General features: G+C 37.7%; 2 protein-coding genes across 2 annotated transcripts; both read left to right on the forward strand.

The window, feature by feature from the left end:
- Positions 1-340: 340 nt before the first annotated feature.
- Positions 341-18,302, forward strand: LOC122775515 (cyclin-Y-like). The gene is made up of 10 exons (XM_044035421.1): positions 341-921; positions 9,947-10,021; positions 11,641-11,675; positions 11,769-11,863; positions 11,947-11,982; positions 12,605-12,662; positions 13,371-13,490; positions 13,571-13,737; positions 14,675-14,837; positions 15,722-18,302. Exons 1-10 carry the CDS (start codon positions 768-770, stop codon positions 15,836-15,838), a joined length of 1,020 nt encoding a protein of 339 aa, XP_043891356.1. The 5' UTR covers positions 341-767; the 3' UTR covers positions 15,839-18,302.
- Positions 18,303-20,033: 1,731 nt separating this feature from the next.
- Positions 20,034-22,963, forward strand: LOC122775506 (gap junction delta-4 protein-like). Its single transcript, XM_044035409.1, has 2 exons — positions 20,034-20,214; positions 20,949-22,963. Exons 1-2 carry the CDS (start codon positions 20,157-20,159, stop codon positions 22,061-22,063), a joined length of 1,173 nt encoding a protein of 390 aa, XP_043891344.1. The 5' UTR covers positions 20,034-20,156; the 3' UTR covers positions 22,064-22,963.
- Positions 22,964-27,965: the final 5,002 nt, after the last annotated feature.

The raw sequence follows: 27,965 nt of genomic DNA on the forward strand, positions 1-27,965 counted from the left end.
TGTTTAGTAATATGGACTTGAAGGAAGGAAGTGAGGAAGAGGATATATATAGCCAAAGATATATATATATATATATATATATATTTATCTATATCTATATATATAGATATAGATATATCTATATATATATAAAATCCCCCACAATTTTAAACTATGAATCTTTTTAATCATATTTTTAATTTCTCCAGCTGCCTCCTCCTGAGTGATAGGTGGCGCTAATGCACCAAAAACCTGGATGTCAACTGCTGTGAAACATGAAAAAGAAGAAGATGTGTAGCCCTCCCCCACTCCACTCTCCTCTCCTCCTCTCTCTCTCGCCCTGACAGCAGCAGCAGCCACAACACCAGTCCTCCTCTTCCTCCTCCTCCTCCTCCTCCTCTTCCTCCTCACACCCGTGCGCTTTTGCGCCCTCAGCCGTTTTTTCCCCCGGAGCCGGACGCGTCCTGTGGTGTGAAGCGTGGAAGAGCCGCGACACAGAGGGAGTGTCCTCACTATCATCTTCCATCTGTGGACACTGAGGACTGACAGGATCCTCCTTGGCTGTTCCTGCTTCAGTTCCTGCTGCTGCTGCTGCTGCTGCTGCTGATGATGATGATGATGCCTCCTCCTCCTCTTCTGCGCGCGCTGGTCATCTGTGGTGACCGCGCTCCGTGTGGTTGATGCTGGACGTGGTGACCCGTCACTGACTGACTGTACAGCGGATAAACGAAGAGATTAAAGAGGAGGAACGAGAAGAGAAGGGGTGAGGAGTGAGAGGAGAAGAGAAGATGGGGAGCACGACCTCCTGCTGCGTGTGCGTCAGCCCCAAGCTCCGCAGAAACGCGCACTCCAGGCTGGAGTCTTTCCACCAGGAGTCCGACCTGAGCAGAGAGGAGACGGGCGGTAACCTGCAGCACATCAGCGACAGAGAGAACGTGGACGGTAATAAACAAACAAACAAACAAAGTGTGTTTAAGTGCTGAAATGTGAGTAAAATACAAGAACTCAGTGTTTACGGACAGTTTGTAAACTTTTACTGCTGAAAACAGGGCAACTCTTACCACGATATATCATTTAATATCAACATGTCTGGATATGGCTTATAAATAATGTCGATATGAGATACAGTACGTGTGGATTTAAAAGTGCACATGTTGACTAACGATTGTTTTCATAATCCATTTCCTCTATTCATCTATTTCCTCAGTTTTAATGATTTATTTGTTAAAAGGAGCAAAGAATGTTTTAAGATCAGAAAAGTTATATTAAAAAAACTGATAAATCAATCAATCAAATTAGTTGACTATGATTCAAATGATTAAAATGATTCAATCGAATAATCATTGTGATATTACACTGTAAAATATTACACGGTAGATACACGTATTATTACCTTCATATTGGATAATTTCATGTTATGCTTAATAATTATATCACTGATATTTGAATCTAGTCAGTTTTTAGTGAGCGTTTAAAAGTGGAAAAACAAAATTTTTAGGAGTCATAAAATTCTGGAAAGGCTGATCAATTAATGCACATTTTGTTACCAGTTATTTTGGTATTGATTGAGTTTATTTATATTTATAAAAGCTTCTTGAATGAGGACATGCTCTTTCTTTCTTTCTTTCTTTTTGATTTTGTAGTTTTTGGCACTGAAATAAATAACAGCCATTCTTGTTATATGATAACCTTGCAATATATAACGCAGAATTTCTGATCGTGATCAGCGCCACAACAACTCATTGATTAATTACCGATTACTAAATTAGTAGCCAGCTATTTTGTTTGGGAATTACTTCAGTTACTTCTGAGGTTTGGCCACTGATTATCTTGTGTTTTATGTGGAAAATAACTGACAGAATAAGAGATGATGATGATAAATATTGTGATTTTCAGCCTGAATTGTGATATTATCGTTAGTATGATTTGATCATGAGTGAGCCTCCTGCTGTTGTTGCCTCAGGCTCCGGTCGTCTGTCTGTCCGTCTGTCAGTGATATTGAGCGTCTGACAGACATGGACCAGTCATCAGTTCAGTTCAGTCTCGCTGTGTAAAATGTCATGTGGGACATTTTTCTTTCTTCCCGGCGTGTAAATGTATGGACGTCCCCCCCTTTTGTGCTGCTCTTTGTTTTCAGTGTGACAGAAAAAGTGCTGCGATGGAACGCAGCCCCCCCCCCACACACACACACACCGACACATGCTGATGTGCATTACAATTGAACCATTCAGACTGAGACTGGTCAATGCCTCGTCTATTTTCTGGCAAAAGCTCGAAGTTTCTCAGGAAATTGATTTTTTTTTGTCAGAAACTGTAAAAGCTCTTTGTTTTTTCCTTGCACAGTAAATTAGATCCGGTCCTTTTCTTTATTTTAGATACCAGTATCAGTATGTCCTACTTATTTGTCTTACTAACTTTGGTCTTAAAGGGCCAGCGTTTTCAGCAGAATTACCGGAAATTTTTATCATAGTTGAATATCATGATAATATCATATTGTGACTTAAATATCATGAGAATATGATATTGTAACTTAAATATCGTGATAATATCATATCGTGACTTAAATATCACTGTCCAGGGTGTACCCCGCCTATTGCCAGATGTAGCTGAGATTGGCACAGCACTCCCCGCGACCCTCTGGTGGAGGATAAAGTGGTAGATGACGACTGACTGATGATGATGACTTAAATATCATGATAATATCATATTGTAACTTAAATATCATGATAATATCATATTGTAACTTAAATATCATGATAATATCATTCTGTGACTTAAACATTGTGATAATTTCATATCATGACTTAAATATTGTAATAATATCGAATCATGACTTAAATATCGTAATAATATCGTATCATGACTTAAATATCGTGATATCGTATTGTGACTTAAATATCATGATAATATCATATTGTGACTTAAATATCGTGATAATATCATATCGTGACTTAAACATTGTGATAATTTCATATCATGACTTAAATATCGTAATAATATCGTATCATGATTTAAACATCTTGATAATATCGTATCATGACTTAAATATCGTGATAATATTGTATTGTGACTTAAATATCATGATAATGTCAAATTGTGACTTAAATATCATGATAATATCATATCGTGACTTAAATATTGTGATAATATCATACCGTGAATTAAATATCGTGATAATATCATGTTGTGACTTAAATATCATGATAATATCATACCGTGAATTAAATATCATGATAATATCATATTGACTTAAATATCATGTGATGATAATATCATGACTTAAATATTGTGTGAATTAAATATCATGATAATATCATATTGTGACTTAAATATCGTGATAATATCGTACCGGGAATTAAATATCATGACAATATCGTATTGTGACTTAAATATCGTGATTATATTGTGACATCAGTACAAATGTCTCACATCAAAGTGTAAAGTTATATTTTTTTCACACAGATTTCCCCCCATTGTGAAATCAGGGGCGTCATCACAGAGCAGACAAAGACTAAGTTTAGACAAAGAACAGATGCCGATGTTTCTCGATGAGACTGAAGTCGACTCGTGCTGAGCGAGCGTCTGTCCCAGTGTTTGCTGCGATGATTAAAGCCGGAGCGTGGCTAATGTGTTGGCTCTGTTACAAGTTCACAGACGGCCGGCGTGAGCGTCATTAGGTTCTGCTTCCTAAACTCTCTGCTCTCCTCCTGAAGGAAAAGCAGCTGTGAGTCTGTGTCAGAGCAGATAGAAGAATCCACCAGAGACAGATCACAGCAACATGAACGCGCCTCAATCCAGCGTCTGACGCACTGACGTCGTCTGCTTCTGGTTGAATGGGCGCAATAAAAAAAAGTTTTATGTCCATAACAGATCCTGTGCCTTCAAGCCGTTTGGTGGTGAAATGGATCAGTGCCAGGACTGAGCTGCTTTCATTTAACTAATGTCCCCGACCTAAAGACACTTATTTTAAATTGTTGATTTTCATTGGATGAAACAAAACATTTTCATGTTGATGTTTTCCCCACTTTCTTTGCATTTTACAGACAAATAATATATAATATATCGTGATACCGTGTCATGACTTAAATATCGAGATATCGTATTGTGACTTAAATATCGTTATAATATATCTTGATAATATTGTATCGTGACTTAAAAATTGTGATAGTATTGTGACTTAAATATCGTGGTAATATTGTATTGTGGCTTAAATATCGTGGTAATATCATATCATGACTTAAATATCGTGATGAAACAAAACATTTAATGACATTTTCATGATGTTTTCCCCACTTGTTTTGCATTTTATAGACTAAAAAGTGATTCATTCACCTAATAAACCTTAACTGCCGCTCTAGTAGCTGCAGTTAAAGTATTAGTATCTTATAAGTATTTAAGATAATATCATCCTTTATTTGTGATAATTTTGTCATGGAAAAACACTTAAATTCTACATGAATTGGAACAAAACTGCAGGAACTTATATAGGAACGTATTTGCTGTGGTTCAAAGGTCGTGGGAAGATGTTCAGTTCTGATCTAAAGTGTCGCTTCAGGTGTGAAGCTGACTACAGAGGATTATAATTTCTTGTTTAGACACAGAACATGGATTATAAGGCCCAGGGAGTCACAAGAAAACCTGGGAAGAGTTTTAGGATGAAACCAAACATCAGCCTCTTCACTAAACTGCTTTTTAAAAACGTTTCACTTCATCTCAGACGTCGACACGACAGGACGGACGGATTTTAGTCTTAAAATCCTTGAATCTCGTCCAGGTCTCAGCTGCAGGATTGAGTTTCAGGAAAGAGTTTTCACATTCTTGGTGAGAGGTGCAGTTATTTTTGGAGACACAGGGTTTTTGTGTGTTTTTGTCAGCAAATAAATTCACTCACAGAGGAGCTTCAATGAAGCAGGATTTTAACCCTAATTTAACATCTTTGGCCTCATAAACTGTTCTAAATCTTACATACTGGACCTTTAAAGCAAGCCAACATTAATGGAATAATGAAACATACAAACATTTCCTCATTATCATGTTATCATGTCGGGGGATGAGGATCATTGAGCAGTAAAATGTAGTGAAGGAGGAATTCTGAGCCTGCAGAGACACAGTGTGATCATATGATCTCTGACAAAGTGTTTCTGTGTGAAGATGAGAGCTGTTGCTGTGAGGCGTCAGCTGACATTCTCATATTCACGCAGCACAGTCTTTGGAGTGGACTGGACTGGACTGACAAATGTTCGGTGACAGAGAAGCAAATCAGTGCTAAAGTCGTAGTAGTTTTACTATAAACCTTAATATTTCATAATTTAACGTGAAGGTTTTGTTTTTTTTAAGCCTAACTTGCTAACACTGGTAAATATAGATCAAAATATTAACATTGTATACTGTCTCGTCACTGATAAAATACTTAAGTTAATCGTGGTGAATTTCTATCACTGTGATAGAAAAAACATAAATATTTCACATAAATGACTTGGAAATCCTGACTAACTTACAGACCTTGTAATTTACTTTTTAATGTGCCACAAGGGGGAGCTGCGTCTTTCATCATGACTTATTAAACAGATTTGTTTTTTGTTTTAACATATACTTTATTCAAGTGTACAATATGGCATCTTATACTGTGATTTTTAACAAATTACAGACATTTGACATCAAACAAAACAATAATAAAAAGACAATGAAAAGACAAGTAAATGCAATTTAGACCAACAAAGAAAATATGTGTGTTAAACTGATTTTCTTTCACTTACAAAAACTCATTTATCGTATCTGTTATGTTTGTGGTGCAGACAGAAGTTAAAAACCTAAAATAATGAATTTCAGTCATTACAATAATGTCAATCATCAGGATAATCCCAACATTGTCCCATGCCTCTATCTAATTTCTGATATTTCAAACCAAATTATAAGTTTAAGTGATTTTATAGACATTAAATTTAATATCCACATGGAAACAGCACTTTTCCTTTAAGATTTTTTGTCTTTTTTGTTCTTAAAATTTTTTCTTTAAATACAACATTGTTTGAAAAAGAAATTCTAAATCCCCCCAAAACAATTGTGAGTACAGAAAAGAATCCACATTTAGTCATGAAAAAACAAACTCAACTAAAGAGCACATGGAGAACACGAGGAACAAACGTGATACGAGTGCAGAATATAAAGTGAACGGAGAAAACGAGGAACAGGTGTAACTGATACGACACAGATGCATGTGATCAACTGACGACAGGAAGTGAACACAGAAACGTGACACAGGAAGTGAACACAGAAACGTGACACAGGAAGTGAACACAGAAACGTGACACAGGAAGTTCTATTCTACAAAATACAACAAGAACAAAACTCTCAAATCAGGATAAAGCACTCAAAATAAACCCTAGGCTGAGGTTCAGAGTCGTGATAAAATCACTCTGTTTCTCCCCCTAATTATCACTTCACAGAGATGTCGGCGTCTCTTAACAAAGACACTTAAAAAGAGACACCACGTGATTTCCATGAAGCTGGATCTTACTTCTCATTATGAAACTGACACAGGCTGAATATGCATCATCTGACACTTCACTCGCTCATTATTCATGTGCTTTTCCTTTAAATCTGTCTATATTTAACCTCAGCAACCACTTAAGAGGAAACTGAGAATCTGAGCGGTTTGTCTTCCTGTTTTCACTCTGTTCTTTTTCTATGTCTGCTGATAATTTTTATCATTTTTCTCCTGCTGTTTGCTGGGATGTCGCCCGTTTATGTTTAGAAGTCACAAGTTTTTAATCGTCTTGTTTTATTTGAATCGGAAGAAACCATATTAGGTTGAGAGGGTGGAGCTTGGGAAAAACTAAATTTTGATGAAAGCAAACAAAAGCAACTGGAGATCAGTTAAAAAGGGAAAATCCTATTTATAATTCCAAAATCTACTTCTAAATCTATTTCAGAGCTGACATAAATAATAACCCTTTTTTTTTAATGTCGGTACGATAAACGTGCTCCGACGAGTGTGCAAATCTGCAAAAAGATTGATGCCAAATTTAAAATGGTCGACTTCCTGTTGAGTTGAGACCATGGTCCCAATGGACTTTTTTGTTCGTCTTGGGCTGTGACATCTTCCTACCAAGTTTTGTGAAATTCTGTGCTTAACTTAGTTTTGCTCCATCCACATTTCACTTAGCCCCGGTTGGAACAAGGGCCTTTCTGCATGGAGTTTGCATGTTCTCCCCGTGTGTGCGTGGGTTCTCTCCGGGTTCTCCGGCTTCCTCCCACAGTCCACAAACATGCAACGTGGGGATTAGGTAAATTGGACACTCTAAATTGACCGTAGGAGTGAGTGTGAGAGTGAATGGTTGTTTGTCTCTATCTGTGTGTGTGGCCCTGCGATGGACTGGTGAACTGTCCAGGGTGTACCCCGCCTATCGCCCGATGTAGCTGAGATTGGCACAGCACCCCCCGCGACCCTCTGGTGGAGGATAAAGCGGTTAGATGATGATGACTGACACATTTCACTTTGGAGGCCGCCATAGAGCCCTGGTGTGACGCACATGTCCGAGCTCTATGACAATATCGCATTTTCGCCACACCTGACCTCCATGGCAAGTTTCCAGAGTTTTTATGCTCGTTAATCCCCTCAAAAATGACCGGAAAGACACGTAATAATAATGATAATCTGAAGAAAAACAACAGGTTCTGAGCTGGGAGCCGTTTCAGCTCCTGAACTTTATCATCGTGGAATAAACTCAGGTGATGAGAATGACGATGAAATCCTATAAAAATTAATCTAATATTATAGATATCAACACAAACTCTCTCCTCCTCCTTTAATCTGAAGCCGGGAGAGATTAGCGTGCATGACTGAGCCGTGAACACAGTCAGTGACTGAATGAATGAATGAGTGCCTGGGAGTGAATTAGCGTTCATGCTGCCACACACTCCAACAAAAGCACAGAGATAATGTTCATATGAGTGAACACGGTGAATGTGAAGCTGAGCTCTTCCTCCCTCGCCTGCACTCTCGCAGGGACAAGGTGGAGCTAAGGTGGAGCTCGCGAAGTAAACTTACTGTTGGGGCGGTAACATTCGCGGTGAAATGCGCATGCTGCCGTCATAAGCGCAGGGAATTCAACATGGAGTGTTTTATCGCCTATACTTACACTAAGCGGAACCACGAAAACATGACTGAGTATTCTTTTTCCACACTTTGGCGACTGGTAGGGCCCCCAGAGTCCCAAATATCAGTATTAAAATGGTTAAAAAGTTGATTTTGCATAATATGTCCCCTTTAACACAGGCAGTGAGTAACCCAACGACTGCCATACTCAAGTAATCTGAAGTAATCTGAAGTAATCTGAAGTAATCTGAAGTAATCTGAAGTAGACACAGGCTTGGCTTGGAGTCACTGTATGTCAGTTTGATAATCTCAGAACCTTGTCAGATGTCAGCGGGGAAAACTTGTGGGTACGAGTTCCAGACAGACAGCCAAAAAATCAGCAGGCAGCTTCCTAAGCCCCGCCCCTTGGACAGAATCCCAAAATCCCAGGTGGCGCAAATGTACAAGAGTCACAGCAAAGCGGAACTTCGATCATCGCAAACAGAAAGTGTATTTAAAAAAAAAAAAAGAAATACGGTTAAATCCACATTAGATTTTGTAGTTAATTTTTTTGATGTGCGTACAACCTGTATTCTCTCCAGTGGCCACTAGGGGGCGAGTGGTTTGTGTAATAAGTCTGTGACTTTGCTGAGGTCTGCTGGTTTCTGTGTGAGGCTTTTCTCACACTGGAAAAATGGCAGTATATCGGTTTTAAGTTGGTAACAGTCGTGATTCAATAACAGCGACAGAAAATCACGCTCCTTTACGTTCAGACTTTTCTGTCGGCCATCTTTACTGCACCTGATCCTCTGCACACGATCATTTTGACACCATCGGTTAAAAAATCCAGCCAGACCCTGATCGTCCGGCCAAATCTTAATCAGAGAAGCATCGTGAAAAACACAAGAGATAGCAGTAAGTGATATGAGCCTGACGCTGCTGCTGATGAAGCTGCTGCTGCTGCTGCTGATGATAGACACTGACGCAGCAAAGATGTTTCAAAGAGACACTGAATTCAAACTGAACAAAAGTGCAAATCTTAGTCCATCAGCAAAGACAGTTAGAGGAAATGTAGACGAGTAAAAGTAAATATAAATAACAAAGTAAAGCACAGATATGTTAATTTTGTACTTCAATACAGAAACAAAATATTTGTACTTTGTTACATTAAAACTGCTGATAACAAGGATTAAAAAGTGTGTTATAAACAAATGACTGATCTTTTTTTAAAAGAGGACGGAACAAGTACAGTGTGTGTGTGTGTGTGTGTGTGTTGTTCATGAATTATGGAACATCAGTCAAAGACAGACAGACAGACAGACAGACAGACAGCTACTGTACGCCTGCCAGCTGAGAGCGTCTCCTGTTTCATGGGTCTTCTTTAAAGTTTACTCCAGGTGGTCGATATCGCATGTCCAACACTCGACACCCACCGCCGTGCATTGTGGGAGTTCCCGTCGGGCGGACGAGGATCAAGTCAGATTTATTCAGCTCTGCTTCGTCTCCTGTGAAACACATTTTTAACTGATGACGTGTTGTGAGAGTGAAGATAAAGAAGCTGCTGTTGTTTATGAGATCAGGCATTTGTGACGCCTATGATGAGGTCATACATTCTTCAGACACACACACATGCACATCATAGACATAATGCATTTATTATGCACTTACCTGAACCTTTACCATGACACTGAGTGCCTTAACTTAACCCTTAATTTCAATTCCCAATTCTAACCCTAAAACCTGGTTTTAAGCCTGAAAAAGCACTTTAATTTTGTGAGGCACAGCCAAAATGTCCTCAAAGATACACAAAGATACACACACACACACTGACTGCCCCTTTTATGTGTCTCAGATTATCTTTCTCATGATCACGTTGTGTTTTTTTGACAGAGTTAAACCTGGATTATAATCCCTCAGATCATCCGCGCGTCAGCACCATCTTCCTCAGCAAATCCCAGAACCACGGTGAGTGGATTTGTGTTTGATTATGTTTTTAATTTAATAGATTAATAACATATCTAAATAAATAAATAAATAAATAGCCTGAGTATTTCTGCTGATTCTGTTTGACTCGCTGTCGTCACCTGAGGCTCAAGCTGTGACTCTGACAAACAAACAAACAGTGAAGTCTTTGAGAATCTGAAGTTCATGAATTCATGTTGTTTTTAATGCATTACTAACAAACAACAAAGAGTGTGTTTGTGAACAAAAGCTTTAAAAAGATAATTTAATTGTTATTTTGATGTCATTTTTTTCTTCATCATAGTTTGTCTTTTACAGTTTTTAAACGTCCCTCTTTTTTACAGAGTTATGGGATAAAACGTTTTCATGAATATTTAAACAAATCCAATAAAAAAATCAATTAATTGAATCACACTTGTAAATATTCATGTTTTTTTCTGCGTTTGGTTTGTAAAAACATAATTTCAACCATTAAAATGTACTAATTCATTTCATTTGGTTTGATTTTAGTTGATTTAAGGTGATGAATAAATATTGTATAAAACATTAACTTTAAACTTTAATTAAGTACATTTAAGTCTTTTTAGGATTGTGACAGTTTAATAAAAATGACTCTAAACAACAACAACAGAAATATAACAGAAAATGCAGAGGAAGTAAATATTTAAGATCAAATAATAGAATGTAGGAGTTTTATAATAAGTAAACTTTATTTGAAAGCACATTTGAAAGCAGTGTTATAACTTAACAACTAACTAACTAACCGATGAGGTCAGTAGTCCTGCCTGAGCTTGATTTTTGGAAATGTTTAATCTTATTTTTTAATGTTTTATAAACTCATTCACTGGTAACATGTATTTTAATACAATAAATAAAACTAAAATAAAATCAAATTGAAAAAAATTAATAAATAAATTAATGTTTTCCAGGTCACAAATGACAAATAGTGAACAATTAGAATCAAAAGCAATAAAGAAAATACATTATAGAGTAAAGTTGCTTCACAAGAGGAGAATTAAATAAAATGAATAAGAAATAAAATCAATGAAACAGAGTAAGTGACATAAAGATCGTGTTTTATTTAAGTTAAGTGTCACTGACAACATTCATAATAATAAAAAAAGCCATCCTGATAATATGTTGGGAACCGTAATCTGGATTAAATAATCCTACTGTGTGTTCAACATAACAAATAAAACAAGTTCAGGAAAGGTGAGTAAATGCCAGCGTGACTTTGTCTCCCTCTGGTGGTGGAAAATCACACTTTTTTTCTCCTCATGTGAACTCTACTGGAACATGTGTGTGTGTTTTTAACTGTTTCTACTCGGACTGCAAGGATTATTGCATTATTAACAGATAAATAAAATAATTGAAATAATTAAAACAAGCTTTTTTTGATTGTTTCAGCTTCTTAAATGTGAATGTTTTCTGGGGGTTTTCTCCATAAAACAAAGAAATCATTTAAATTAAATTAAAACTTTTGACAAACCATTATTTCCAGGTTTGATCAACATTTTCTGACAGTTTCTAGACCGATAATGAAAATAATCGTTTCTGCTCAAATTTAACGCTTCTGCTTTTTTAAATGTGATGAAAATGATTCTGACTTTTCTGTCCCAAAGTGCACGAAAAGAGAAAAAGCCTTTTCATCAATAATGTGAGTTTCTTTAAAATTTCTCTTCTTCAAATCTGATCCACATCATTTTAACACGATTTAAACCAGAAAAATTGTATTAAATTGCAATTTTAGAACGGATCTCTGAGGAGGAAATACAGCTCGTGTTCCACCATCTTCCTGGACGACAACACAGTCAGTCAACCCAACCTCAAATACACCATCAAATGGTGAGAAACAAACAAACAAACAAACAAACAAACTCCTGTTTCTCTCTCAGTCACGTAAATATTACCGTTTGTTTGTTTTACAGTGTAGCGCTGGCGATTTACTACCACATAAAAAACAGGTGAGGATTTTCACATCAATCATTTCATCATTTCATAAATGTTCAAATGTAAACTCAGAAACTGTATTTTTTATTTACTTAAAACAGTAACATTTTGAATCAATGTTTTGTTGCGTTCCTGGATTTTAAAATCTGATTGTAATGTAATTTAATTTTTGAGTTATGTAGTTTGACCTGTGTTTTTGTGATATATATATTAATATAGATTTATTTCTGATTAGATTCAGATTATTTTACTTTTATTAAAAAGGTTTAAGAAGGTTTTTGGCAGAATTTACTTGAAGCGTCCACTTATATATAACATTTCAAAAAGAAAATAGAGATTAAAATTGATTAAAACATGTAATATTATCATTAAAATGAATCTGAATTTTTGTATCAATGCGAAAATATATATATGAAAAAAGTCGTTTTAAGTAAAATAGAATACAAGCGGAGTTATTAATTACAAATAAAGAACTTGAATAATTGTTTATATCTTAAAGTCTTTATCTACCAATTTAAATTCTCTGTGTGAGATAAATATAAAATTGGTGTTATTTTTTCTATATATATATTATATTATTTTTAAAATCTGTTGCAAAGATTTGAGTGAAATTGTAAAGCGTTTGTGTTGTTGCAGAGACACAGACAGACGAATGCTGCTCGACATATTTGATGAAAAACTTCACCCGCTCTCGGTAAGATCTGCAAGCTTTCTTATTTTTCTTTTCAGCTGCAAATTATTTTTTTTTTTAACCTGCATCTGTGTTTAAACTGTATTTGTTTAAACCTGAATTTTTGCTTGTTAAAGTTTTTCTTTTTACCTTTTTTTAATTTCACATTTTCCCTCTTTTTTTCCGTTCAATATTTAATTGATCGGAATTTCTTCCAATTCTTCTAATTTTTTAACGAAATCTTTCCTACTTTTTATTCCTGACCATCGAATCTCCACTTCTCCTGTTTCATGTCTCTTTTTTATTCAACATTTACTCTCATGTGTATATTCTTCTTTCCCAAACGCCAAAACTCACCGATTTCTACGACCACATCAATACTGGTGAAAGTCGTAGATGAAACATTTCTGCAATGTTTCACGTACATGAACCAAAGTTGGCACATGCGTGAAAAATGCCAGGACAGTCTTTGCTGTAAGTCCTACAGGAAAGCCACAATCTTGAGTTGAAAGGCCATTTTTTGCTGATTTTGGCGAATTCGCACCTCTGGTATTTGAACAAACTTCTCCTCGAGCTTTCGTGCGATCATTTTTATCTTACTTTTCACATTTTGATCTCGTCTCTTGTCGTCCTTGTGACTTTATTTTGCTGTAAAAGATGAATTCCGAGTTTAGAATCACATAAACAGAATACATACTGTTTCTCGTAGTCAAAGTTGTGTCTTGTTTTCAGAAATCTGAGGTTCCGTCAGATTATAACCAGCACGACCCGGAGCAGCGTCAGATCTATCGCTTCGTCAGGACTTTGTTCAGTTCGGCTCAGCTCACGTCTGAGTGCGCCATCGTCACACTGGTCAGATTCTTTTAAATACATTCATTCATTCATTGCCAGTTTGTCTTGATGTCTCCTTCACCCTTGCGTCGTCCCCGCAGGTTTACCTGGAGCGGCTCATGACCTACGCCGAGATCGACATCTGTCCAGGGAACTGGAAGAGGATCGTTCTGGGCGCCATCCTGCTGGCGTCCAAGGTCTGGGACGACCAGGCTGTCTGGAACGTGGACTACTGTCAGATCCTCAAGGACATCACCGTGGAGGACATGTGAGTCACGGCTCGCTGGAATTCTTTTTTACACATTTTGTACAAAAGGAAAACACAAGTGATGTATGTAACATATGTACAACAGTGATCTCTGGTGTTTAAAACGGTCACTGCAATTTGTTGCCAGATTTTCTACAGAATATAACTATATATATATATATATATACATACATGATATATTTACATGAATCGTATAATAAAAATGTATATACACGATCAAACAACTGCACTTAAACACAAAAACTACATTAAAACCCATACATACAACCCATACATGTAAATGCATATACATAAAAACTACAAGCTAAACAACATTACACACAATAACATGTGTCAAAGTATGATAAAACTTGCTAAAACTACACTTGAGAGTGGACTAAAACACAACTTACAGGTCAAATAAACCTAAAACAATTACAACTCTCTATATATACATGTATATATGTCTATATACATATATATGTATATATACACATACACATGTGTTGATGGTCTGACTGAAGTATGTGTGATTATTTTCTATAAACACTACCTGTATGGGGAGAAAACACAAATAGTTACAGTAAAAAACACATTTTTAATCTAGATTTAAAAGGTCCAGAGTGTAAAATTTACCAAATTGAATCTCTCTCACCTCGCACTTCTCCTAGAGTGTGTTGTTGAACAGTCGCCTTCATTTGGCATCAAAACTCAAAAAGTTGTAGCCCACAAAGTTTGTAAAAACAAGGTGGTCCAAAATGGCCGCCACAGTAGAGCTGACAATTCATACAATCGCGTGATTGTACACAAATATGAAATAAGTATAATAATGATGAGGAATAATCCAACAATTTATCTGCCAAATAAGAATAATTCTACCTACATTTCACACACTGCACGAAATTTCGAGCAGTACATTTTTATAACTCCTCCTTCTCCTCCTCCCCCCCGCTCACAGGAACGAGCTGGAGCGTCAGTTTCTGGAGCTGCTGCAGTTCAACATCAACGTGCCGTCCAGCGTCTACGCCAAGTATTACTTTGACCTGCGGTCGCTCTCCGAGTCCAACAACCTCAGCTTCCCTCTGGAGCCGCTCAGCAGGGACAAGGCCCAGAAACTGGAGGTCTGGAACACACGCACACACACACACGCACACTGTCCTTTACATGTTCTGTATTCTTTTTTTTTTATTTCTACCACTTCAGTCATTTGGCAGTGACATTTAAGATAAACAGTAGTCCAGATATTCAGTCCTGTAAGTAATAATGGGCCATTCACTTTGGCTTTAAGAAAATGTGTTCTGAAGAAGGATCGTACGAAAACTTTAAAACCAAATTCCATTCCATGAGAAAGTTCCACCCAGACGTGAATTGGCAGTAACAAGCGCTCTTGTATGAAGTATTCTTGAGTAAAAGTACAAGTTTGTTACCAGAAAATGACTTGAAGTCAGAAGTTGAAGTAACTTTTTTATAATATTACTTAAGTTAAAGTCTTAAAGTTTATGACATTAAGTATCAAAAATCATTTTCTGAAGTAAAACAACTTCTCGACAAACGCGCTCAGGCGAGTTAACTCATTTGCGTGTAGGGTAAATTCAAAATGGCCGACTTCCTGTTGCGTTGAGGCCATGGTTCCGATCGACTTTTTTGTTCGTCTTGGTCGATAACATCTTCCCACCAAGGTTCCGGAAGTTCGGTGGAACTCGATTTTGCATCTGTTTTCATCTTAGGGGGCGCTAGAGAGCGCTTGTGCAACACACAGGTCCGGGCGCTATGCCAATATTGCATTTCCGCCAGACCTGACCTTCATGCCAAGGATTTACAAAAAATTTCTGAAACCACAGAATAATAATAATAATCTGAAGGAAAACAACAACAAGATTAACGACAATAGCTTTGCTAAATACAGTTTATACAAGTAAACAGTGCTGGTTGCCTTTAAAACAATGATTCTCAAGTATAAAAGCCCAACTTCCTCTTACTAATAACTCCTGTCTCTTCTCTGCAGGCGATTTCCAGATTATGTGACGACAAGTACAAGGACGTTCGTAAAGCGGCGAGGAAACGCTCGGCCAGCGTGGACAATCTCTGTGGAATCAGATGGGTTCCTGCAATTCTCTCCTAACCACGAAGAACTGCCATAACCTGAAGACCATACAACTTTAGTCTGGATACTTGGATGAAAACCGGGCACTCAGGACCTCACACCTTCAAGCTCGAGGCGAGAAACTGAAAACCACTGAGGTGGTAAATGATGGAGAGAATTTTCACTGAACTTCTAACGTGATGCCTTCCCAGTGCCTCAAAAAACAAAAACAAAAAACAAAGGACGTCCTCGAACAACAGCCTTCAAACTTCCTCTCACTTTACAAACCTGCTCTTTTTCAGGTTTGAGGTCTGAAACATTCTTTTGTGCCTCAAGGACGTTAGCGTAGCACTGGAATTTGTACCCATTATATTCATGTCCTCTCAAAGGTCTTCATAGTATAACAAACACATAAGCAAGGTTTTCTTTTGTTGGAAATCTGTAAAATAAGGTTTTCTGTAAGTATTTCCACTGTAACTCTTTGATTCTCAGGTAGTCGTTTTAGTTTAGTTTGTTCACTGATTTGTTTGATTTTTGACATTTGAATATGAAACACATGTAAAAGGTCGGGTCATACTTACCGTGTTTCATTCATTATTACGAGGATTCTTGTCAGTCAAACGTTCCACAGTTGTAGGAAGTTGTGTGTTTTCTTGTTCTCCTTTAGCACTGACTTGTAAATACGTGGGAGCTGGAGGACTTCCACACGTAACCTCTAACAGGTGTCCATGGTTACCGTCTTTGTTGTTGTCTCTTTTCTCCAAAACCAACAGGAAAGTGTTGCATGCACAGTGGGCCAGATGCCTCAGATGCCTCATGACATATTTCCGGTTTTAAATCATGCATCTCACTCGACTCACATCTATTTTCACTCTTCAAAGTGAGTTTTCAGGACTAGAAGAACTGTGCACGCTGTTGTCTCCCACGTTGTACGCACGGCTTCGGCCACATTTAATGGAGTACATAGTTTCCATGGCTTCCTGACCCAAAACAACTTAGCGGGAACAACGGCTGGTAAACTTACGACGGGAAAACCTTCACACAATCTCTAAGTTTTTAAGTTCTGTAGCAGACATTTGCCTATTACGGTCCGCATAGAATCAGATTCACAGAACTCACGCGACCCCAAAGACACTCGCATATATGAGTGTGAACAGAACCCAGTTCTTGTACAAGCACAAACTCTAAGAACCATAATAAGTTACAACATGAAATGGACAGTTTATCAGACGCTACGTTCGTGCGCCACAACGCCACTACCGGCTTCCCACAGGTGCTTGAAATCCTTGTACTTACTTAGTTTCCATGGCTTCCCGACTCAAAATGACTTGGAGGAAACAATGGCTGTTAAACTTGTGCTGGGAAAACTCTTCACACACTAAGTTCTGTCGCAGACATTTTGCAAACAGATTCACGGAACTCAAGCGGACGTGGAGAGTATGACCAGAGAGTGTGAACAGAACCGTTCTTTGGACAAACACAAACACTTAGAACCACAATAAGTTACAACATGCAATGAGTTTCCTTCAGAATTTGTCGACAGTTTATCAGACGCTAGGTTTTTTAGCTGCGACCCCAAATCCAGTAAAAATCGTGACAAGAGCAAATTTGTGCACCACTTTACGGGTCCTTGAAATTCATTTAAAGTTTTTGAATACTGCCCTAAATAGACATTGAAGGTCATTGAAAGTGCTTGAATTTTGGGTGAGAAAGAAGTTCGGTTTATTATATTTATTATTAGTATTATATTATATTTTAGGTTAAATGTCTCCCTTGTTTGTTACGACGCCGCCTAGTGTTTCCTACCCTGCATTGCTTGATGTACATAGACGAGGCCTATAATCACAAGCGGTGTTGTGGACACTGTCCACTGTCTCTCCACGGTTGACGTGAGAGTCCGTGCAGAAAAACGAGCGAGTAAAGTTAAAGTAAGAGAGAGCAAATGACGAAAATGAGGGGATTGTTCCTGGAAAAATCTGTGAAAAGACTTCAGAACCTCTGTAACACCTCATATAATCTTCCAAGAGATGTTTGGTAAAGTAACTGCAACTCAAATGTGTGCATGTTATTTAAAAACGTATGCACATTCATTTAATAGCAAATTTGTTTGGGGACCCAAAAATAATTTCCCATGGCCCGTCTGTGGGACCCGAACCCAGAGTGGTCACACGTGCACAGCCCACAGTGGGCATCACAGCTCAAATAGATATAAAAGAAATCCTTGTTGAGATTATTCATCTGGAGAAAGTCATTCCAATAATATTCATTAAGTGATGGACAGAGACATTGTTTAAAGATAAAATGAAAAACATTCTTTTATTTGTTTGTCAACCAAATGGAGAATAACACAAATTATTAAATGCACTCGTACTTTTTTTAGTCTCAGTAAAAATTCTATTAAATAAACTCTGCTGAGCCACAAACTTAATAATATTCAAACTGACGCCACTTTTACCGTTTGTATTATACTGTATTATTTGTATTATTATATTATATTATATTATATTATATTATATTGTTGTGTCTCAGTTTTTATTTCCACTGTTTACACAAATAACTGATCAGGTTTTCTTCTGTTTTCTTGTTTACCTGAAAACAGACACTCTTATTTTGCTATAATTAACTTTGTGTAAAAGTACAGCACAGATAGTTCACAGAGACAGGAACTTTGTAAATTATTTATGGACTTGTGGGTTTCTTTTGTTTTTTAAATAAAAGAAAATTGCTCTTGTCTAAAAAATTAGGTGTGTCTTTTTTAAAATTTTCTTTATAGATTTTGTAGATTTAAAGTTTATAGAAAATAGAAAACCAACAAAAACTCCTCTCAAGGCAGAACTGCAGACAACATGGAATCAAACTGAAGCACTGGGATTAGGAAGTTTAAATATATGAGAAGACACAGGTGAGATTAATGAGACCAAAATCTAAGACAGAATTAAAAAACAAACCTTAAAATTTAAATTATATTTTACAGATTGTATCCATTTTATATCCATAAAAAGTCTGGATTATTCCAAAATACACACTTGAAAATCATAAATAAATGTGGTTTGAACCTCACTTCAAATTTAGACAAATAATCTTATTTTTGTGTGCCAAAGACAAGAAGAAGTACTAACTCCAAATATGTATGATTCATAAGCCTGTGATAAAACCTGTGGTTTTAATCAAAGAATTAAAAGAATAAGCATTTATTTGTTACAAAACATAAAATGAAAAACCTTTTGGAGGGAAGTGTTTTTTTTGACCCCAGATTACTTCAAAAATGCTCAGTAAAAGTACTTCATACTGTTGGTACATAAAGTACAAGTAGTATTACGTCCAATAAAATGAAATGATTCACTACAGGGAAGTTTATCTTAGATTAGATTACTTCAAAATTCCACATTAATAGTACTTAGTATTGTAGTAGATAGTATTCGCACATGTGGTACAAGAAGCACTAATTCCAATATTGAATATGACAAACTACTAATAAAGACTGTGCTGTTAATCCCATTTAAGAGCTAATCACAGACCCTGGATTACTACAAAAATACACAGTAAATGTTCTTCATACTATCTGTACAAGAGGTATAAGAAGTATTTAGTAGTGCAAAGACATGAACATGAACTACTACTTAAAATGTGTGGTTTAAATCTCACTTCAAATGTTGACACATTTTCTAATTTTTCCTTCACGAAATCACACTTTTGCTAAATCTCTAAACACACTTTGTCTCATCATTTACAGACTTTGTTCACCTCCAAACACTGAGCCTTGAAAATGAAACACTAATTAGTCTGAGTCACGTTGCACCTGTGCAAACACTTCATACACACGTCCGAGTGTAAAACAAGCCTCAAGTGACTTACTAAACATTTCCTTTTGTATTTGTGAACCGAACTGTGTGTTTCTCCTTGTACTTTTACTTTTTTTTAAATTTAAGATACATACAGTACTACACGTTTATTTGAAGTTTTGAAAGCTGTGTTTTGGGTTAAGGGGTCAGTGGTTAATTTAAATCTTTTCAGGTTATTTTGAGAATGTGTTTAAACTGATAACATGTTGAAATAAAGTGAACTGTGCAGTTTACCTGATACTGTTTTGTTGGTCACACTTGTCCTCATGAGCTTTGTTGTAACAGATTCCGGTAAGTTTGACTCGTACCTTGTCATCCCAACAATGCTTTCATGGCAGCTCGGTAAGAATAGCTCCCTGCGCAGGTCCTGCCCTCAGCAGACGAGACTGAGAGGCAGAGACAAAAGTGTGCGACACAGACAGGAGTGTGAGAAGTGACTGTGTTTAGAGTGTGGAGCAGTTCTGAATCATCCAAGACAGACCGGATTCACCAAGTCAAGGTTCTGAACAACGAAGATGATGAGAACAACAGATTTACTCTTCATCACCATCAGTCATAGTGTCTCATTCATGGGTAAGTTACTATTGATCATAAACAAACCTTTTACTCGTCATTTTTGTTTGTATATTTCTCATTTTCATCTGATTTAAGAGTAAGTTTAGGTTACTGTGAACAAAATCTTACTCGTTTTGTTTCACTTTTATGCAGATGATACTGTATATAGTACAGGTCCCCAAGTCTGGATAAATGTGAGGGTTGCATCAGGAAGGGCATCCAGCATAAAAATCTTTACCCCAAATAAAATACACTATATGGACAAAAGTATTTTCTGAAATAAAGACTTTCCTCAAGTGTCTCTGGTGAATTTGTGTCATTAATCCTGTAGGCACTGATGTTGGATGAGAAGACCTGGCTCACAATCTCTGTTCCAGTTCATCCCAAAGGTGCTCGATGGGGTTCAGGGCCCGTCAAGTTCTTCCACACCAAACCCAAACTCAAACCATGTCTTTATTATAGTCCTTGCTTTGTGCACTGGGACATTGCCACAAAGTTGGAAGTTGTTCAAAATGTCTCGGTATGCTGAAGCATAAAGATTGTCCTTCATTAGAGATAAGGGGCCTCGAGCCCAAAGCCTGATTGAAATACTGAAGGCGACCCCTAGAGAGGGAGAAGCTGAGAAAAATAAAAAAAAAATAAATAAAAAATAAAATGTAATTTTGCCAATAAACCCTCCTAAATGGACCTTCCAATTGACCTTACCAAAACATTATCCTTGATAGATGTTCTGCTTCTTCTTCTCATTGCAGGTAAAACCTGGTGGATGCTGATGCCACTGTTGCGTCTGCTGGTGGTGTTTCTGGCTGGCTTCACCCTCTTCAGTGATGAGCAGGAGAGATTTATCTGTAACACCATCCAGCCAGGTTGCTCTAACGTCTGTTTTGACGTGTTCGCTCCCATGTCCGTGCTGCGTCTCTGGTTCTTCCACCTCATTCTTCTCTGTCTTCCACATGCCATGTTTGCCACTTATGTCATGCACAAGCAGCTGGCATACCCACGCTTTGGAGCGCTCCACTGCGACAGGAGTCAAGGAGGTTCGCTGGATAACTCGAGCTCCTCGAGAGAACTGTCCTTGCACAAGGCTCCACTTCATGACTTCCCACGCGAATGGGGAGCTCCTCGCTTCCACTGTGCCTACACCTTTGCTCTAACACTACGAATCCTTCTAGAAACTGTTTTCGGCGCAGCCCAATTTTATTTGTTTGGTTTGTCCGTTCCAAAGAGTTTCCTCTGTTACGAAGCTCCCTGCACTTCAGGGGTGGAATGCTACATCTCGAGACCGACTGAGAAGACCTTAATGCTCCACTTCATGCTGGGCGTGGCCTTGCTGTCCATCCTGCTGAGTCTCTTAGACCTGGTGAGCACCATGAAGGCCATGGTGAGATGGAGGAGGAAGCGGGAGATGCTGGTGGACGAGATGAGCAAAGGCGAACAAAGCAGCGTGTTTACGGCGATGACTGTAGCTGAAGACAGTGATGTCCTGTCCACAAGTAGAATCAGTCCAGGTAGGAGCTCAGTAGACGCAGTCAAAGATGAAAAACCAAACCAGCTGATAAAAGAAAATGGTGGACCCACCCGTAAAATTAGTTCATCTACCAACGAGAGGATCCAAGAGAAGAAAGAAGCCAAAGCAGACGTGCCTCGTTCACCAACTCCCATGAGCAATCCAGTGCCAGCTCACTTTGTCCTCCACAGCCAGCTCAGACCTCCACTGTCCCCGCGTCCAGACAGAGGACCACCACTCAACTCCAGGACACCAACACCCATTGGTGTCGGACAGCCGGGCCTGAGCAGCCCAGTGAAAACAAACTCCAGCCAACATTCGGACTGCAGCGATTCTCAGGACAAGAGGGCGTGGGTGTAGTTTTTCTGTTCAAATAAGTGTTTTAACTGGTTAATTATCAATAAACCCAGGAACAAAATCAATCTTTTGTCATAATATCAATACTGACCAATGTGAGTTGAACTTTAATTGTTTTAATTATCGATATCAGCTGATTTTAAAGTTTTATTTTTTGGCCGTATTACCCAGCACTAAAATAAATACTAGTAGCAATACTTATAGCTCCTTATTTAAGTTTTTAATGAAACTCTCCTATTTTGGAAGGAGCAATGATTAGCTGGCAATATATCTTGTTAGCTAATTACTGCTAATTTTGTTTGGCTTTTGTTTCGCTGACAGATGACGCTCTTGCTAGCTTCATTGCTAATTTTGTTTGGCCGTGGTTTTTGGTAACAAAATTAGTGACAATAAGCTAGCAAGATATCATGACAATCATTGATCTTTTTGCCAATTACTTTGATTCTTGCCTGGTAAAAAATTAAATTAGCAATAATTAGCCAGCAAGACATCCTGCTAATCAAAGCTAATTTTGTTTTGGCTCTCGTTCTGGTACCAAATGTTCAGCCAAAATACAATTAGCAATGATTAGCTAGCAAGATAAATATCTAGGTTTAGATAAAGAATGATTTGGGAAATGTGTGGAGAAAAACAAGCTCAAGGAAACTGGACTTACATTTATTTTGTGAACAGAAAGAACAAAAATAGTAGGATAATGTTGCGTGTTAGCTAGATATGGTTCGCTAACTTGTTTGCCAAAGCTGTCGATTAGCCTCCTACTGGTCACTGCCTGTCATTATGTAAACATTTGTAATCTCTGAATGTAAACAGGTCAAGAGTTTAACTGATTTAAAATGAAAGCGATACAAAGTGACATTTCTGTACTTTTGAATTTACAGCATCAAGTTTACTGTGCATGCTAACTGAATGATTTTTTTTGTTTGTATAAAAATAAAATGTTCTCATTGATCTTGTAAAGCGAAAAATATAAATTATTCACTTCTGTTATGGTCTGTTAAGGCAGTTTCTCAGTGTCTCGAGCAGTTGCAGTTGTCTTGTCTTGTGAGAAAATGAGTTGGTCAAACAAACTCAGGACTGACCTTGACATGGTGTTCGTAGTCACGGCGATCAGCTGTCGTCTGGATTACTGAGTGCTGGCAGCCACAACAGACACACTGACCTGACCTCTGACCTTCAAAATGGCCGCTCCAGAAACCCAGTGTGACCCTGCTGTTACGTCAGTCCCCCGTTCAGAGTCCTTCAACTTTCTCGCTGTCGTCACTCAGCGTCAGTTCTAATATTTCAGAAGGAAACAGTGCGTGTCCTCTCTGTTGTCAGCATTCAGGACATTTTTCTCTTTACACCAAAGTTTTAAAACCCTACAAAATTCGCCTTGTGTCTTATTGACCTGATTTTATGATAGCGGAATTTTCACTTTGATTGATTTTAGTCAGCCTGCTGTTTTTTATCCTTTTTTTTTTTTCTTAAATTTGTGTTAAATTCAAAACATGAAAACTAAATCACATTCATATAATTATGAATGTAAAAATAAAATAAAATGTCTAAATATATACATTTTACTTACTTACTTACTCACTAAATAAATACATAAATAAATTAAACATCTCATAGAAGATTGTAAAAAAATTCACTTCCAGTTAAAGAAATGTGGTTTTTTTTCAAATCAATCCAATAAAATATTGTCCCCTTTTCAGAATGAGTAAATGTGAATTAAATCAAAATGAACGGAAATGCACAACATGTTTTTTAAATGTGTGCCGGTTAATGTTAATATTTTCTTCACTTCTAATTTAATACAAGTGTTTTTTGTCCAACAGAACAAATTGAATTGAATAAAATAGAATATAATATAGAATGGAGTTAATTTTCCATTTGTACGAGTACATTGGAATTATTGTCTGTTTCTCTGAGTCGCAAAATTACTAGAATACAAAAAATTTAAATGACACAATAATGAGATATAAACACAATATACAATCAATAAATACGCATACACTCTATAAGAGTAGACATAACTGTATCCTTGACTACTTTAAATCCCAAAAATTCTCACTTTAGCAACTTGCAATGACAATAGCATTTGAATCTTTACTTTGTAATTGACACTCCTCTCAGGTCAGAACGATGACCTCTGATTCACCTCACGTCCACTGTAGCCGTGACCTCAACACTTGCCTCATACTGATGCCATTCTTCTTCTTCTTCTGTGGTATTTAGAGCTGCTCAGACCTGATGGTGGTGAGGAGGTCGGAGCGTGGAGAAAGGACCTGCACTGAGGTCGAGAGGTCAAGAGGTCACACAAGCAAAACCTGGTGACTGTTCACATAAACCTGCTCCTGAGGTGACAGTTATGTGTGTGTGTGTGTGTGTTGTTGCTCATCACACTCTGCAAACACTCATTCACTCACTCACTCTTGCATTTTTCTCTCAGATATTTGTCCTTGGTTAAAAGAAAAATCCATTTACTGACGTAATGTATGTATATGTATGTATATATATACATGTATACTGTAGGTAAACAGTATTATAAGTATTAATCTGCTTTTTGGAGCTGCTTTTGTTTACAAATGTGCACAAAAACTAGAAAAAATAATCCTGTCTTTACCTCCATCTAGTGGTCACTCTGAGTAAATGCTCAAAAAGAAATGACAGTTCTCATTCTCTGATTCATCCATCTCTAACATTATGCTGATGGATTATTACAGAATTATTTATAGAACTAACTCAAAGAAAATGTCGCCTACTGCAGCTTTAATTCATTATTATCATGACTGTGACTTTTTTTAGGAGAGAATTTACAAAACAAACCCCCAAAACAACAGATTACCATAACATAATCTGCTTTAATCCGGGCTAATCCTGCCAATGCTCTGTTATTTTGTCAGATTTAAGTGAAAACTTTTACACAATTGTTTTCACACTCGTAGTGAAGTAAAAATTCTCTGCTGTAACTCAACTCCAGATTGAGAAAGATATTTATATTGAGCCTTTTTGACCCCGTGGAGAATGTGAGAAATGGCAAACATGACCTATAACCTTTAACCTCTGCCCCCATCCCCCAACACACACACAAACTGCATGACTTCAGTGTGAGATGAGTTATTTGATTAATAAAGATATTTATATAAAGTAAACCTTGACCTAACATGATAATACTTTTTCAAACAAAGTTACAACGTGCTTTATGGGATTAAATGATAGCAACAAACACAACAATTTCAATAATCACAATAAAATATGGAGCCATATATGAATTCCATGGTCTAAAACAAATGCTTATGAAGACACTTAACTCGTTAAAGATCATTAAAAGCACATTTTTAAGTGATTTCTGAGAGGATAAGGAGCTAGATTGTGGAATAGGATGTCAGGTTATGACCAGATACTGTACGTGCAGTGTCAGATCAGTGGACTTTGCTGTAAATCCACATTGGGACTTAATAAATACTTAGAAATTACTTCAGGAACCAGGGATGTGCTCATAAAGACTGAAGAAAACTTGTAGATGACGTTAAATGTGCTCACTCTCCCTGAAAACATGGCTGCTCATTGCAAAACAAGAACAAAAGAAATATTTAGTCCACTCAATGAAAGGTTCAACTCATAAAAATCACATCTTTGCATGTTTATTTCGATGTTAGAAAGCCTTTTCCAGCAGGAACACTGACATTTGTGTCATTTTGTGAACCACTCACTCTCCCAGACCAAACTCCATAGAGAAAATCATCAATTTTATCATCAGCACACAGGAGTTGTTGATCCACTGCTGCCTCCATCAGTGACTTCAAATGTGTTGTTTACTCACTTCAGCTTTTGAAATTCTTCATTCAGATTGACCTCAGTGACACAAAGTGACCACACGAGGCAGCAGTGGACCAGCAGCTCCTGTGTCCCTGTGAGCTTAAAAAACAGATTTTCTCGATGGGGTTTGGTGTGGGAGCGAGAACTTCAGTTTTTCACTAGAAAAAGGCTGTTTCATGTAAGATATCTTAAATTCAAGCCCGTAAAATAAAATGTAATTTAGAAAACAACACAAACTTTCACTAAGCCGCTTCCTGAAACCAAAATAACCAGATTGTATGGCAGCCATGACATGACAATCGCTTGTTAGTGAAAGCAGATTTGATTCCCACCGTCTTTGCATACATATATATACATGTATCAGTGAGGGAATCAGGTCACAGAGACTAACGTTCATAAACATCGAGGGGTCTGTTTTCACCAGCAGTGTCTCCTTGCTCTTCCTGGGGCCCGTTTCAGAAAGCAGGTTCAACAAACTCTGAGTTAAAACCTTAACTCTAAGTTGACCAACTCTGAGCTGTCAAACTCTGAGTTTTGGGTTTCAGAACAACTGATCAGCATTAGTTCAATCAACTCTGAGTTAAGTGTGTGTGTGTTGGGAATGAAAAAAGCCATCATCAATGGAGCTCTGATACTACGATTCACCATGGCAACAGGTAAACAAAGAGCACAGCCTCCATTTTAATCCAGTTGAGCAGAAATATTAACACATGCCAATGACCGTGACATTTATGTGAGAGAGGAGTCAATAAATGAACACTATTACATTTTATACAGCGTAATCCACTCATTCATCATTTATCAGACTTTAATTTCAGGTGGCGATCAGCGGTGACACAGAGAGTGTAGCACCGCTGATCGTCAGCGGCGAGCTGCATAAACAGCTGCTTTATGTGATTGTATCAGACTGAGTCTGTGCTCCGGTCATGGAGGACGTACTGAACAAATATTTTTAATTAGGACGTGTCAGAATGGTCAGTTATGAGCTCTATGTGATCTTTTCTTAACAATTTGTGTGTTTGTACGTCGGTGAAATACGTCCCCTGACTAAATACGGCAACCGCTGGCCGCAGTCTGATGTGAAGTGGTGCGAACACACGAAAACACTTTATCCGGCACATTAGCTTCATATATAAAATCCTCTGTAAAACACTGTGCTCCACTGTGCAGCCACCAACAGCACACTTGTCCCTCCGCATTGACATAATACCGCTCTTCCTCCCTCGCCTGCACTCTCGCAGGGACAAGGTGGAGCTAAGGTGGAGCTCACGAAGTAAACGTACTGGTGGGGCGGTAACATTCGCGGTGCAATGCGCATGCTGCCGTCATAAGCGCAGGGAATTCAACATCGAGTGTTTTATCGCCTATATTTACACTAAGGGGGACCAAGAAAACATGACTGAGTATTCTTTTTCCACACTTTGGCGACTGGTAGGGCCTCCAGAGTCCCAAATATAAGTATTTAAATGATTAAAAAGTTGATTTTGCATAATATGTCCCCTTTAATGGATGTTGAAATGCTGCAGTCCTACCATATGTTACATTTGATTTGATATTTATTCAGCTGTAACCTGACGAGACACAAACTGAAGAATATGGATCAAACTGATAAAACGTAGTTTACTTATGGACCAATAAATATAAAGTCCAACTCAAGTGTCCATGTTCGAACTGACTCACTATTTTGACTCTATTTTACATTAAAACATTTTGTTCAACACTATTTCATGACAAACTGGACACTCTAAATTGACCATGGGAGTGAGTGTGAGAGTGAATGGTTGTTTGTCTCTATCTATGTGTGGCCCTGCGATGGACTGGCGAACTGTCCAGGGTGTACCCCGCCCATCGCCCGATGTAGCTGAGATTGGCACAGCACCCCCCGCGACCCTCTGGTGGAGGATAAAGCGGTTAGATGATGACTGACTATTTCATGACTATATTTCCACGTGTAAATATAAACACAGTCACTGAAATGCTGTCAAACATTAAGATTTCGTCTACAGCGAGATTCAAAAGGTCACTTCTAAACTACACTGAAGTTAAAGTGTTTCTAGCTGCATCAGAAATATTCACATCAGCTATAATCTTCATCATGATGTGA

This window comes from Solea senegalensis, linkage group LG1, assembly GCF_019176455.1.
Source record: "Solea senegalensis isolate Sse05_10M linkage group LG1, IFAPA_SoseM_1, whole genome shotgun sequence".
NCBI lineage: Eukaryota > Metazoa > Chordata > Actinopteri > Pleuronectiformes > Soleidae > Solea > Solea senegalensis.

Bases quoted from the DNA above. Each gene is read 5' to 3' on its own strand.
- LOC122775515 (XM_044035421.1), top strand. From the start codon at position 768: ATGGGGAGCACGACCTCCTGCTGCGTGTGCGTCAGCCCCAAGCTCCGC. The intron at 11,864-11,946 runs GTGAGAAACAAA...TTTGTTTTACAG, and splicing joins CTCAAATACACCATCAAATG to TGTAGCGCTGGCGATTTACT. The intron at 13,738-14,674 runs GTGAGTCACGGC...CCCCGCTCACAG, and splicing joins GACATCACCGTGGAGGACAT to GAACGAGCTGGAGCGTCAGT.
- LOC122775506 (XM_044035409.1), top strand. From the start codon at position 20,157: ATGATGAGAACAACAGATTTACTCTTCATCACCATCAGTCATAGTGTC. The intron at 20,215-20,948 runs GTAAGTTACTAT...TTCTCATTGCAG, and splicing joins TCATAGTGTCTCATTCATGG to GTAAAACCTGGTGGATGCTG.